Source organism: Chiloscyllium plagiosum, chromosome 6, assembly GCF_004010195.1.
Source record: "Chiloscyllium plagiosum isolate BGI_BamShark_2017 chromosome 6, ASM401019v2, whole genome shotgun sequence".
NCBI classification, from domain to species: domain Eukaryota; kingdom Metazoa; phylum Chordata; class Chondrichthyes; order Orectolobiformes; family Hemiscylliidae; genus Chiloscyllium; species Chiloscyllium plagiosum.
In genome coordinates, this window is record NC_057715.1 from 11,915,565 (window position 1) to 11,931,353 (window position 15,789).

At 40.6% G+C, this 15,789-nt stretch overlaps 1 protein-coding gene across 1 annotated transcript in view; it reads left to right on the forward strand.

Moving 5' to 3' along the window:
• si:ch1073-15f19.2 (T-cell surface protein tactile) overlaps positions 1–15,789 on the forward strand; it is a 109,784-nt gene that overhangs the window by 56,083 nt on the left and 37,912 nt on the right. Inside the window, exon 3 of the mRNA XM_043691198.1 lies at positions 10,462–10,580. Within this exon, the coding sequence (XP_043547133.1) occupies positions 10,462–10,580 (119 nt within the window). The remainder of the gene's footprint in view (positions 1–10,461; positions 10,581–15,789) is intronic.

A 15,789-nucleotide genomic window follows, 5' to 3' on the forward strand; every position in this document is an offset into this window, starting at 1 on the left:
CCTTGGAAACCGCCTTCTCCCTCACAAACTCCCTTCTCCCTCACAAACACCCTTCTCCCTCACAAACCCCCTTCTCCCTCACAAACCTCCTTTTCCCTCACAAACTCCCTTCCACCTCACAAACTACCTCGTCCCTCACAAACTACCTTCTCCTCACAAACCCCCTTCACCCTCACAAACTGCCTTCTCCCTCACAAACTACCTTCTCCCTCACAAACTCCGTTCTCCCTCACAAACACCCTTCTCCCTCACAAACCCCCTTCTCCCTCACAAACCTCCTTTTCCCTCACAAACTCCCTTCCACCTCACAAACTACCTCGTCCCTCACAAACTACCTTCTCCTCACAAACCCCCTTCACCCTCACAAACTGCCTTCTCCCTCACAAACTACCTTCTCCCTCACAAACTCCGTTCTCCCTCACAAACACCCTTCTCCCTCACAAACCCCCTTCTCCCTCACAAACCTCCTTTTCCCTCACAAACTCCCTTCCACCTCACAAACTACCTCGTCCCTCACAAACTACCTTCTCCTCACAAACCCCCTTCACCCTCACAAACTGCCTTCTCCCTCACAAACTACCTTCTCCCTCACAAACTCCGTTCTCCCTCACAAACACCCTTCTCCCTCTCAAACCCCCTTCTCCTTCACAAAACCCCTTCTTCCTCACAAACTATCATTCAACCAATTCCAAAAAATACATGTTTGGGGAGAATAGTGAAAGTGCCAGATTGTTTGAATTTGTATAGTCAAAAATTTGATTAGATAGTGTAGAGGTAACTGTAAAGATGTATGAAAATCTATAACAATATAGTAATAATAATTAGGGAAAAACTCTTGGTGGAAGATGTTGCAATAGAGTATAAGCAACACTAGATTAAAGGCTGTGATATTATCACCCCATTGTGATAATATGGGGAATTGATCAGAGTAAATAAGGCTCTTGTAGGAGACTGACCAGAGACTAATATGAACTTTACTGACTCTTTAGTAACATAGGTCATATTCATGTAACCTATGAATAGTTCTTGAATTGCAATAAACTTCATATTACTTACTCAAGAAGACTCTTTGAGTTGGAACAGAAAGGTGTTACTTTAATTCACATCAGATCACTTCAGCTTGAAAGGGCTCACACAGAAGAACCACAGAAACTATGTTAGAATTGTATGCTTAATATGCTCTTGGCATTTTATTTGGCCTCTGATTTCTGATCAACTCTATTCCTTTTGAATGCAAGACAGGGCAGTGGCCTGAAATTCTGGGGCAAGTAACACATCTCTTGACTAGCCAAAGCCTGTCAACTGGTATATAATAGTAGCAATAAAACATGATTCGGAGGTGCCGGTGTTGGACTGGGGTGTACAAAGTTAAAAATCACACAACACCAGGTTATAGTCCAACAGGTTTAATTGGAAGCACTAGCTTTCGGAGTGATGCTCCTTCATCAGGTGAAGGAGCGTCACTCCGAAAGCTAGTGTGCTTCCAATTAAACCTGTTGGACAATACAACATGCATTGTGACAATTAGTGAAACCCCCATTCACAGTACTTTCTAAGCCTGTGACCCCCTACTATCTAAGACAAGGATAGCAGTTGCATGAGGATAGTCCCACACGCCAGTTTCCCTCCTCGTCACACATTATCCTCACTTGGAAATATGTCACCATCCCTTTATTTGTTGTTGACTCAAAGTCCCGCAACTCTCCAAATGAGCATTTGTAAGAATACTTCCGCAAAATGAATTGCAGTGATTTATAAAGGCCAATCACCTTCACATTCTTGAGGTCAATTAGAGGTGAGTAATAATTGCTCGCCTTTGTTCATAATGCTGATACTGCAAGAACATCTTTTTAAAAACAACTGTCATTTTATAATAAAGCTGCAACTGTAACTAGTTACCATTTTCCATGAAAGAATTAGCTAACGTGAACATATTGTCTGACAATATTCACTTGGTTCTATAGTGAGTAAAATGTGCTGTGAATATTAGCTTTTCATTTTGGAATGAAATGTACAAGAGAGCAACAAAGTCAGAAGTAAGAAGTCAGGAACTGGCTGAAATTCACAATGGGATTAGCCTGATTTTCTGTCCATTAATTCAAATATACAAAAAGACAGCTGCTGCATGTGTGTGATGTCCCTCACCTCTTATTTTACCCAAATATTACAAATATGTCCAAATTCAGCTGGTGAAAACTGGATCACAGAAAAAAATGATCAACTTTAAATTCTGATAGATAGATTACTCAATTTGTTGAAATAGTTTTGTTCACATAGTTTCTGTTGAGTGAGTAAAGAAAGCAATAATTATTATAGAAAGTTTAAATATTAATGTTTAGAATAGAGATTTCATTTGTGAACAGTTCTTAATAATAATTGAGCTTTCAGCTCTCTCCATTGGGAGTTTATTTTCCCATTTCCATTCCTGCCATGTATGTAAGAACAACGTTATATTCATCAAATGACAGTGAACAATATGTGATGAAGGATATAAAGTTTTTGGAGTTAGATTTAAAAATAGAGAAAGATGGGTGTTGGGATCTTCAATGAGGTGCTTTTCATAAGGTAAGAGAACAGGGTTAGGAAGTATTTCTTAAAAACAACATTTGGCATACAGTAGATGATTGCACACTCCTGTGGTGTTAATGGAAAGATGTTTATACTGTTGGATTTACAGCACAGCAACTTTGTAAGAAATTGTTGGAAAAGCTCGAAGGTCTGGCAGCATCTGTGGAGAGAAATCAGGGTAAATGCTTTGAGTCGAGTGACCCTTCCATCGTTCTGAGGACCCGAAACATTAACTCTGATTTCTCTCCACAGATGCGGCCAGACCTGCTGAGCTTTTCCAGCAACTTCTGATTCTGTTTTTGATTTATAGCATCCACAGTTCTTTCTGTCTTTAAACTTATTCTCAGTTGAGACAACTGAGTAGAACTGAACATGTGTTATTAAGTTCGATTCAGAAATTGTGTTCAGAAGCAAGTATATATTCTCAGCTAAGTTAGACTTTAGGGCAACTCAGGGAATCAATCAACTCAGCAGAAGGAGTTAGTTTGTGAATCTTCCAAACCAGGAGAGTTTAGTTAGAAATCAGCACGTTATTAGAACTGAGAAGGTTTAGCTTCTCTAATATATGGAAACGTTCACTTAACCAGGTTTAAAAAGGACTCATTGAATTATTTCCTTAGTCTATGGCAAAGAAACTGTAATGTGCTAGTTCAGTAGAATCCTAAAAAGTTGAGATGTGATATAACTTCTCTGTCATGGGCAGATTGAGAGGAACAAAGTTGTGAGGAAAATTATAGGTCATGTTATAAGCATAGTGAAAACGTGGATACGAAATTGACTAAGTGATTAAAAAAAAGTAATGGTCATTGGATATTTTTCAGGCTAGAGAAAGTTTTAACAAACTTTATTAACAGCATTATAATCTTTTATAAAACACTACAATTCATTTTGTAGAGGTATTCCCACAAATGTTCATAGGGAGAGAGTGGTGGGATTTTGAGTAACCAACAAATAAAAGGATGGTGACATATTTTCAAGTCAGGATAGTATGTGACTTGGAGGGAAACTTTAATGTGAGGCTATCTCATGGCAGCTGCTGCCCTTGTCCTCAGCAATAGGGGGTCACAGACTTAGAAAGTACTGCCGAAGGGGATTTCACTAATTGTTGCCGTACATTTTGTGTTAGCCCAGGTTTCAGTGTCGGGATCCTTGCTTTTCATAATATATATTAATAATCTGGACTTTGGTGTGCAGGTGACAATTTCCAAGTTTGTAGATGACATTAAACTTGGAAGAATTGTAAAGTGTGAAGGAGAATAGTATGAAATTCCAAAAGGGGATTGACAAGTTGGTGGAATGAGCAGATAGGTTCCAAATGAGATTCAATGCAGTGAAGAGGGAGGTGTTGCACTTTGGTCAAAAGAACATTGAAAAACAATGTAAAATAAGGGAGACAATTCTAAAGGGGGTGTGAGTGCAATGTGAACTGGCTGCATATGTGCACATATCATTGAAGGTGGCGGGACAGATGGACAGAAGTTAATATCCTTACTTTTATTGATAGGATCATAGAATACAGGTGGGTTCATCTGAGGCTTTCAATACAGCATTGAATGGCTATTTGTGCAGTGATGAGGGGGAAACACAGAGATTGCTCAAAGATAATAGATACAGTACAGGCATAGTGGGATAAATGGCTTTCATCTACACTCTAATAATTCTGTGATTTGGCATTGAGAAGTAGACTCACAATTTGTTTGCTGTATGCTGTAAGATCAATCAAGTTGTTTTCTGCATCTTGTTCTTTTTAAAATTTCTTTTTTCTCATAAATTTCTGTTTTGTTGTCAATTAAAGTCTGCACTCCTGTATAAATATCTTAGTGGCTAATCACTATATTAATTAATTAGACCGAATAAAGAAGTGAAGTCTATGAATCCATGTTTCATTTTGGGCTCTGACTTGTCTGATCATAACAAATGCCACAAAGAGTTTGCTAGTGTGTACAAAACAAAGAAGTAAAATAATTGTAAAATGTTGTTATACTTAGAGGGACAATGTGACAGATGTGACAGAAAGTTGTTTCATTATGAAAGTTGTTTCATAATGTGTGGAGTGAATGTGCACAAAAGAATTCATTTAGCCCATTGCCTGCAATCAAAGATGTTTCTGTGCAAGTGAGTGGCTGGGTTTGAATATGGGTTGATATGATAAAAAGGAAGACCTAATTGGGGCAAAATCCAATCAGTTCACCATGGGTGCACATACACAACACTAAAAGAACAATAATTCACAGTGGTCACATACAAAAGTGATAAAATAATTCAAAATGGAATTGGAAAGGAAGAGGTCCAGTGTTGATTGTTGAGAAAAGGTAGGAAAACTTGACATCATTGTCAATGAACCACACATTGCAAAGCTGCAAGTTTACCACTTAAGTGCCACTCAGAAACTTTTTGTACAGCTGTACAGGCAGCCTCTAGGTTTTGTGATGCAGTGTGCAGTGTCCCTGCCTCTGAGGCAGAGGCTCTGTGTTCCATTCTCACTGCAGGACATGATGGCCAAAAAAAACGCGTTCATAACACAACCACACTGGTTGCGTCAGCTTGGAAATCCTTTCAACATCCAGCAGTAGCAGGCAGGAAGTGGAAGGGATTCTGGGTCAGTGTCATAGAGACATACAGTTCTACAGCACGGAGACAGGCCCTTTGACCCAAACTGGTCCATACTGACCAGAATGTTGGTCTACGCTAACCCCATTTCCCTGCACTTGACCCATATCCTTCTAGTCCTTTCCTATCCATGTATTTGTCCAAATGCCTTTTAAATGTTGTTAATGTACCCGCCTCAACAACTTCTGCTGGCAGCTCATTCCATATGCGTACCACCCTCTGTGTAAAATATAGTTGCTCCTCACGTTCCCTTTTATTCTTTCCCCTCTAACCTTAACCTGATGCCCTCCAGTCCTCGATTCCCTAACCCTGGGGAAAACATTGAGTGCATTCACCCTATCCTTGCTTCTCATGATCATATACACTTCGATAACATCTCACCTGAATGGTCTGGCCCTAATTCTCAGGCCATGCCCCCTAGCTCTACAATCTCTCACCTATGAAAATAGATTATCTTTACCTACCCTATCTTTTCCTGTTAATATCTTGAAGACATTGATCAGATCACCCCTTTACCTTCTAAGTTCCAAACACGGAGGAGAAAGTGAGGACTGCACATGCTGGAGATCAGAGTCGAGAGTGTGGTGCTGGAAAAGCACAGCAGGTCAGGCAGCATCTGAGGAGCAGGAGAATCGATGTTTTGGGCAGAAGCCCATCATCAGGAGTGACCCCCAAGCCTATTCCTGATGAAGGGCTTATGCCTGAAACGTCAAGTCTCCTGCACCTCGAATGCTGCCTGACCGGCCGTGCCTTTCCAGTGCCACACTCTCGACTGAATTCTAAACACGCCTAATATATAATCTCTCCTGAGCCGTTAACCTCTGAACTCCAGATATCATTCTTGCAAAAGTCCATTGTACGCCGTCGAAGGCCAATATACCCTTCTTAAGGTGTGGGACCAAGATCTGTTCACTTTCAAGATGGCAGCGGAGTAGGGGTTGAGCCTGGGGCTCCTCTACTCCCATCAGCTTTCGTTCTCTTTCTTTCTCTTATTTTCACCTTAGCTCTTTTTCTTTCTTTTTCTTTTTCCCTTAGTTTTCTTTCCTTTTAAGCCTGGACAGTGGAGGGTGAAGGAAGAGGCCTCCAATGGTAGACATAGCTCCACCCCAGCCCAGGATGACCAGGCAACCAAGGTGCAGGTCCCGGACTGACTTCCTGGCCTAGACCAGCAAGCTAGGCCGAGGTTCTAGGTCCGCACCGAGGCTCTGCTGCCTAAAAGAGGAGAAACGCGGTGTCGACCCAAAGTGACAGTCTCCCGGTGTGGCGGTCTTATCCCCACATGGAACTCTTCTTCGTCTTCAGCGCCCATATATTCCTGTGACCTTGTCCAGGAGTGGAGGTCTCGGTCCAGAATGGCGGTCTTCTTCAGTGGAAGCTTCCAGCCCAGTGTTCCAGCAACCCAGTGTGTGGGTCCTGTCGCAGCTGCTTCTTCAGGGTATTCCACCATTCCTCCATCAGCTTTCCCCAAGCTCAGGAGCCATTAACTGAACTGTGATGAACTTTGTCTTACCTTTTACTTTTTAAAAATTATTATACATGGCTTCTGCCACAGATGTAGGCATTGTGGTGGGACTAATTATAAAACTTTTCACTGTATTTTTCATGGAAAAGTGTATTTGACAATAAATTTACTTTCTATTCTATTTTATTTCATTCTGTTGCTGTTCTATTCTATCCAGGGTTTTGGATAACTGCAGCATAACTTCTGCATCCTGGTACTCCACTCCCCTAGGAAGAGTGCATTCCATTATCTTTCTTGGTTAAGATTAGGTTAGATTCCCTACAGTATGGAAACTGGCCCTTCGGCCCAACAAGTCCACACTGCCCCTCCAAAGAGTAACCCACCCCCCTACATTTACCCCTCACTAATGCAACTAACGCTATGGACAATTTAGCATAGGCCAATTCACCTGACCTGCACATCTTTTGGATTGTGAGAGGAAACCAACACAGACACAGGGAGGATGTGCAAACTCCACACAGACTGTCGACAAAGGCGGGAATCAAATCTGGGTCCCTGGCGCTGTGAGGCCGCAGTGCTGACCACTGAGCCACCATACCACCCAAACAAAAAGCATAAAAAACAAAAAGGGATTCTCAACTGCTTATCCAGTGACATTATCACTATGCCATGCTACACACCAACGGGCTAGGCCCACTTGATTATTTTCTGCATATGTTTGTGGCATTTTAAAGATCTATACACCTAAGTCTTTTTGGACATCCACTGTATTTAACTTCATAGCATATAGAAGTTCCCCTGTGCTATCCCTTTTTGGCCCAAAATGGAAAACCTCGTACTTGTTTGTATTGAACTCCATTTCCCCCAGTTTTGTCCACACACTTAGCCTATCAATACCTCTTTGTAATTTAAAGCTATCATCTACATTGTTTATAATGCCACCTAACTTTGTGTCATCAGCAAATCTGGATGTGAATTTCTACACAATTACTCAAGACATTAACAAACAATGTGAATAATTGCGGCCCCAACCGTAGATGCTTGTGAGATACCACTTGTCACGTGCTGCCAATTTATGCACCTACCCATTTTCTACTTATTTTCTGTCACCTTCCACACTACCAGCTTCTTAGCCACATCAGTAATTGATCCTCAATTCCATGGGATTCTACCTGGGTTATCATTCTCTGGAGTGGGACTTTTTATCAAATCCTTTCCAGAAGTCCTTAATCCAACATTCAGAGACATTCTCCTCTCCGCTAGCTTAGTCACTTCTTCGACAAATTCAATAAGGTTTGTCAGGAATAACAATTAATACATGCTGGCTCTTTCTAATTGACTGAACAATTTCGAGCTGTTGAGTTACCGTGACCTTGATTATAGACTCCAACAATTTCCCCACCACCAAAGTTAGGCTAAACTGCTCTGTAATTCCATTGGTTTCCTCTTTTGTGCTTTTTTACACAGCAGAGTAACATGTCCAATTTTCTAATTCAGGGGGATGACTCTAGTGCCTAGAGAACTTTAAAAGAGTTAATTAAGGCAACTACACTGTGCACCACTGTTTCCTTAAACACCCTCAGATGGAAACAGTCAGATCCTGGGGATTTGTGACTCTTTAATTCTGTTAATTATCTCATTATTGATGTTTTACTTACATTAATTTTATTCAGTCCCTATTCTTGATCCATTATTAATTTCCTCCAGACTTCTGGCAAGCTAACCTCTTTTTCGACTGTAAATACTGATGCAAAGTAATTATTCAACATGGCTGCCATTTCCCCATCGTCATTGACAATATCCCCTCTTTCAGTCTTTAGTGGGCCAGCATTGCTCCTGGCCACCCTCTTTTCCTTTATATAATGATAAAATTTCTTGTTGTTAATTTTGAAGTTTCCTTTCGTGATGGTTTTAGTTGTTCTTATAAGCTGCTATGGGGCCCTTTACTGATCTGAAGAACAAGAATAAGATTTGGAGACTCCGCCTTCATGCAGAGCAGTGGCTGAGACACATGGAAATCTCTGAATAGCTCGGGAATTGAGGGAGAATGTGCATAGAAGCACAGACATGGCACTGGAGGTGCTGAAGGAGGAGATCCAGAGCAGAACATTCCCTTGTACTCACCGGGGGCAGGACACCACCTTGTCTTATCCATTCTTCTACAGCAACTGGAGCTGCACTATCTTGCCCTACATCCTTCCCATTCCTCTGCAGACTGAAGAGATCTTCTCGCAAGATGCCGACAACCACACATCCACCTTCTCCTGAAAGTTAAGAGGGGCACTGCACTCTATTTAGGTGAAGTCCTCAAAGAATAAAGTTAAAAATCACACAGCACCAGGTTATAGTCTAACATGTTTAATTGGAAGCACTAGCTTTCGGAGTGTCGCTCCTTCATCAGATGGTTGTGGAGGACACAATTATAAGACACAGAATTTATAGCAAAAGTTTACAGAGTGATGTAACTGAAATTATACATTGAAAAATACCTTGATTGTTTGTTAAGTCTCTCATCTGTTAGAATGACCATGATAGTTTCACTTCTTTCATATGTAAATCACAAAACTTTTTTAAAAAGTTACATTCTCAGGTTAACTGTAACAATGGGTGTCAGCGCAGATAAGATGTTGAAGGTGTTGGTCCCCTGTGTTCTGATTAGATGTTTAGACTGATTCTAATCTAAAAAGTGAGTTAACAGAGTCTTACATGGATTCATGCAGTTTTTGAGCAAAGTACAATGTAACTCTGCAAGTACAAATTCACCCCATAAATGGAAATGTATATGTGTGTGTGTGTATGTGTGTCTGGGGTGTGGAGTTGTGAGTGTCTGTGAGAGAGAGAGAGAGTGTATATGTAGTTGCGTGTGTGTGTATATGTGTTGTGTGTGTGTGTGTGTGTCTGGGGTGTGGAGGTGTGAGTACCTGTGAGAGAGAGCGTATATGTGTGTGTGAGTGTAAAGGGGTCTAAGTCTGTGAGAGGGCGCATGTGTGAGTGTGGGAGTGTTTGTGTCTGTAAGAGTGTGTGTGTGTCTGTGTATGTGTGTGTGTGTAGGAGTGTCTGTGTGTGTGTATAGTGCAATATTGGTCACCTGTAGTGTCACATGAACCCAAGGTCCCAGTTGAGGTCCTCCCTATAGGTATGGAACTTAGCTTTCAGCCTCCGCTTGGCCACTTTTCACTGCTGCCTGTCCCGAAGTCCGCCTTGGAGGATGGTCACCCTAAGGTCCAAGGTCGAATGTCCTGGACCGCTGAAGTGTTCCCCAACAATCCTGCCTGTTGATTGTTGTGCATCCTCAAAGAATGATTGTCATGTATATTTGATGACATGTTGGTGAAGTCCTAACAAAGCATCTCAAAAAGTAATTTTGAGCTCCCAGCAAGAAATGAAAGTGAAAACTGAATTTAGCTTTAGTTGTGGCCTCATACTTGATCTCGTCTGGTCAGCTGATTGCTATTCAGAGCTATTTTTAATTGAAACACTAGTTAACGAAATACTGTACAGCCAGTTTACCAAGTGACAATTTACTGCCAATCAGGTCTCCATCGTTCCTTGAGGTGGCCATTCCCAGCAACCACTTGAAGTTTTTTTTTACCAAAGTGGTGACTTCTGCACCGAACAGGAGTTAAACAGTCCCTGCAGCTTAAGAACAGCACATCATAGTCGCACCAGAGACTGAAGTGTTTGGAGAGAATCACTCCCTTTGACTTTTAGGTTTTGGATTAATTATTTAATAAGCTGAGCCAATTCACATTCTCACCACTCTCAGCTTTGTTTTATACTCATTTCTTCATGCTTATTAATTGTGATTTTTTTTTCTGCAGTTAATTCACAGGACGATGTGTCACCGGTCGTGTTTGAAGCAATGGTGAACAGCATGGTGCTACTCCCTTGTGGTTTCAACATTCCTGCTCGGCAAAATATTAGCCTGGTGTGGCTTCGAGTATGTAGCTGCATTTAACAATCCCCTACCAAACAGAAATGTTTCAAATCTTGAGGCTCTGCATAACTTTGTATTTACTAATGTCATTTAATCACTGCTACATGTCAAACTATGTAGAAATGACCAGCTATAAGTTGGTCACTGTAACATAGTTTGATATGTCACTGGCTGCCATTAAAGTACACATGATATAAGAAGGGTATCTGGACCCAATGTGGCCTTTAGGTATCACTAAAGGTTGTTGATTCAGATCTAATACAAGCATTGGGAATAGACAGCCTTTAGAGGTGGAATGAGTGTTTCTTTCTATTCAAATATTCAGAATTTTTTTGAAAGATTACTTTGTGTTGCTGTTCCATAAAAGCTAACACCAGGCCAGGCAAGCCAATTTAACATCCCTTCAATGAAAGAACATTGAACATAGAACATTGCATATGAAGATGATCAATTTTCTGATGCTTTCTTAAGCATCCCGCCAGGGGCTTGCATTGTGTAGCCTGCATATAATCCGTGGTTTTATTGTTAATGTGCAAGAAATATTGATCACGCTGTGTACAATCTCCTCTCACTGTCCCCCACTCTGTGATTCCATTAAGCACAGTTCTATATCAGGAACATACAATTAAATATTCTTTATACAGGTTGTTCTGCTATAATGCGAGAGTTGTGTTCCTGTGCAACCCTGCGCTATGGAAAACTGCTGTAGAAAACCTTGTTGTACAAGATCGTTATAGAAAATCTCGTACACGTTCAGTTTACCGTTTGCATTATCCAAACAGTGACCACAATTGATCAATTGTGTCATTGTTAATTCGTGTTAATGAAATGCATATTATACCAGAATAACATGTATGCGGTAAACATATTTGAGTGTCTAAATAGGTCATCAATAGAGACATTTTCTTTGAAATCGATTGATACTTCTATTATGTGGTCTTAAAGGAGAGGAATGTGGATACATTTTCATGCTATATCAGGCAAACCGGTTGCTTCTAACCTGACATGAACAGTCATCATAGAGTCAGAGGGGTCTACAGCAGAGTAAAAGGCCCTTCGGCCCATTGAGTCTGTACCGGTCAAAAATATTCATCTGACTTATTCTACAGAAAAGAGCAGTCAGCACTTCTTGTGATGAAAAGGCCCTAATTTTTTTGGATCGGGGCCGGGGTAATGGTGAAGGAGCGATGTGTACCAATGAAAAGTCTTCAGATTGCAGAGAACCTGCCCAATCTAATGGCAGGACTACAATAGCAACTTATCACTCGCTTTCCCACTGAGTATCTGATCAGTTTGGAAGAAAAGATTGGGCGGCTCAGAACTCTGAAGTAAGGAAGAAAGTGGAGAGAGAAAAGCTTTGAGTAATATGGGAAGATTGTGATGTTATTAGAAGATCATGCTTTAAAAAGCATTTAACTGCTGTAGCCGGGAGATCTAATCTCCTACTAGCTGCTAGAATTCTCCAGCCTTTGAAAACCCAATGGTCCAGTTTTAAATTTAACTGACTGTCAAAATCTGATGAAGAGTGCCTCATTTAATCTTATAGCCACAGATCTGTCTCTCCAGAACATATTGCTCAGGCACTCCCAAACATGCAGCAATTAAATTGGAAGTCAATGTGTTCCCTGTACATCAGGTTTCACATCTTTACAGATTTAACCCTCGACGCAGCAGATAGGGTGGGAGGGATAAAATTATTCTCAAAAATATCTAGCCTCCAGAAATAAATGATTGATTTAAACATGCTGCATTGATCTAAAGTAAAGTCCTATTTCTTGAGTATCTCTGAATTTTATTCTGTGGGGGAGTTAGCTGCTCAATGTGTTCCAGCCCAGTTTACTATATCACTATGGCTTATCTGAACTCAGTTTCTGTTGGGAGCTCATTCATGACATAAAACATTGAATCATTCACCATTAGTTCACATGAAATTGAAACACTTGTCGAAGTGTGGAAATTAAGTAATTCATGTTTGATGAATAGGTGGCCTTGCAAACCCAAGAGTACATTCAACGTCATTAATGCAAATTTTAATTCATAATTATTCAAATCAGGTGCTATATTGAATTACTCCTGCTTTTTAAACCAATTACTATAGATGCTCTGTGACTGCGGCCCATTACTCTGCCATTCCTATTTCATTTCATAAAATTATATTCCATGCACCACAGAAAAGACTGTAAAATGATCAACTGAATGTTATGATCATCTCTGGGCTGCTATGCTTTTAATGATTTCCTTCAGATACTAGCTGCACCACACTTTTTCTTTATTCATTCACAGTTTGAGAGTGTCACTGGCTGGGCCAGCATTTGTTGCCCAGAGCACAATTAAGAGTCAACCATATTGCTGTGGGTCTGGAGTTCCCTTTAGGTCAGTTCCCTTTAACTGTCAGATAAGGATGACAGTTCCCTTCCCTAAAAGACAGCAGTGAACCAGATGGAGTTTTCCTGACAATGGATTCATGGACATCATTGGACTCTTAATTCCAGATTTTTTCTTGAATTCCAATTCCGGTATCTGCTATGGCAGGATTTGCACCTGCATACCCAGCGTGATAGCTGGGTCTCCGGGATTAACAGTTCAGTGATAATATCACTAGGCGGCCATCTCCCCAGAAAAGCAAATATTTCTCAACTGTTATACTTGGTGATTTTAGTGCTATCCTCGATTCCAATGGTCTAGTAGCTATTGCTACAACTTTGTCCTCTGGAAAGCACAACCTATGTTCTTCATATTTGCAAACTGGGACCCGAAAACTGGAATCTGAACAGTGGTTCCATTGAAATCACGAATATGTAATACTTTCTGTTCAAACTGATGGCTCACGCAGATCATTTATCCTAAAGCTTTATAGATTAATGTTTTTGAAACCCTTCTCACAAGCAGCCCAAATTGAATGTTTAAACTCCTGTGTGCAGGTAACTTAAAACAAAAATGGCATGTTGGTAATAGGTCAATGGTCTTTGGTAGGAAAAGCCTTTAACTTAACTATCAACCAATCTATTGGTCAAAATATTTTTGGAAACCTCAGAAAAGTGAGCAAAGGTTCGTATGTCAATCAAATTGACTTTTTAAAACACACAGCCTTATTTAATAGATATTGTCAGCGATAGCAGCAGATTTTTCAACGTGTATTCCTATGGTTATGGTAAAGAAGGAAGAATCAAGTAGGAATTGCAGATTGAACAGAAAGTCAAGCAGGTTCTATTAATAATGTACACATGTTCTAAGGTAGTTTCCCTGATTTCCCTTAGCTAAGGTGGCTAAATTGTCCGGCGTAGCAACAGAAACATTTGTCCCACAAACATGCATTCTATGCTGTCATCATTATCTCAAAGGTCACATGACACAAGGTTATAGTCCAACAGGGTTATTTGAAATCTCGACGGTGTAGAGGTTTAAAAAATTAAGAGGGGCATGGATAGGATAAATAGACAACGTCTTTTCCCTGGGGTGGGGGAATCCAGAACTAAAGGGCATAGGTTTAGGGTGAGAGGGGACAAATATTAAATGGACCTAAGGGGCAATGTTTTCACACAGAGGGAAGTACGTGTATGGAATGAGCTGCCAGAGGAAGTGGTGGAAGCTGATACAATTGCATCATTTAAAAGGCATTTGGATGGGTATACGAATAGGAAGGGTTTGGAGGGATATGGGCTGGGTGCTGGAAGGTGGGGCTAGATTGGGTTGAGATATCTGGTCGGCATGGACGAGTTGGACCAAAGGGTCTGTTTCCATACTGTACATCTCTATGACTCTTTGACTGCCCCTTCATCAGATGAAGTGACTTCACCTGATAATGGGGCAGCACTTTGTAAGCTTTGTGATTTCAAATAAACCTGTCAGACTATAACCTGATGTCATGGGACTTTTGACCTTGTCCACCCCAGTCCAACACCGGCATCTCCACATCATGGTCATCACTGTGGAACACACTCTAAGCTAACAATCTATTGATTCTTGTGAACAAGTTTTTTTATTAAACAGGAATCCACCAATGTAACGACAAACACATCAAGTACTTGGATGCACAAGGTTACCTTTGGCCTTTAGGACTCTATCAGGATATCCACATAAAGGGGGTGTGGGATCGGAGACATTGCTGGAAGTGGAGGCTTTTCTCAGTTTGATGTTTTCACATGACAGTCCTCACATTGGAAACATATCAATGGATGTGTGGTTGATCTGTTCAGGTGCCCTTCTTTGATGCTTGACTTATCACAAAATGTTAACCTTGTGCTTCAGCATGGTTGGCAAATCTGATGGTGGAATCTCCCGATCTCACATGACCTAGCTTTGATCTGATTGGTTTACGTTTCAAACATGTGCGCCAATTTCAACTAATCCAAAGTTTATCAGGAATATTGTTTCATTGAATTTCTTATTGTGCTGGCAGGAATGGCTGACAATATCATCCCAATTGGAGTTTCAAGCTATTCAAATCTGATATATCAGAATTTCACTAAAAAGGGAGAGTAGAGAAGGAAGGAAGGCATCATGAAACTTAATAAACCACTGCTTTGACCTCAGTTGGAATATTGTGTCCAGTGCTGAGAATCACACTTTAGGAAGCATTAAGGAGGGCAGGAAAGATTTACAAAAATAGTTCCAGAGACGAAGGACTTATGGCTTATGCTGATACCCCAGGGAAGACAGGATTCTTCTTCTTGGTTGAGAATATTTAAAGAATTAACCCATTTCATGAAGTAATTGTACTTAGTGTAATATGCAATTCAGTTCATAAAGCTAAAAATTCAAATTTAAATTATTACCAAACAGCTGGGAACCACACATACAATAAGCACAGAGGATTTTGTGAAAACCTTATAAAAAGATGTCTGGTGGCTGATTACCAAACACCATGAATTGTAGATAGGGGAATCAGTTGAGCTTCATAAATTCAGCACAAAGCACTATGGATAGATGGGATAAGGTTCAACAGGACTTGACTTGGTTTTGCAACTCATTAAGGGCCATCACAAGATAAAATAGTAACAGCCTGTTTGCTCTGAGCTACAGAATCAATGACACTTTCTTACTGCACTTTGGTAGGAAGAATAGAGGCATAGACAATTTTCTAAATGGGGAAGGTTTCAAAAACCTGAAGTACAAAGGGATTGGGAGTCCTAGTTCAGGATTCTCTTAAGGGTAAAATACAGATTCAGTTGGTAATTAGGAAGGCAAATGCAATGTTAGTATTTATTTCAAG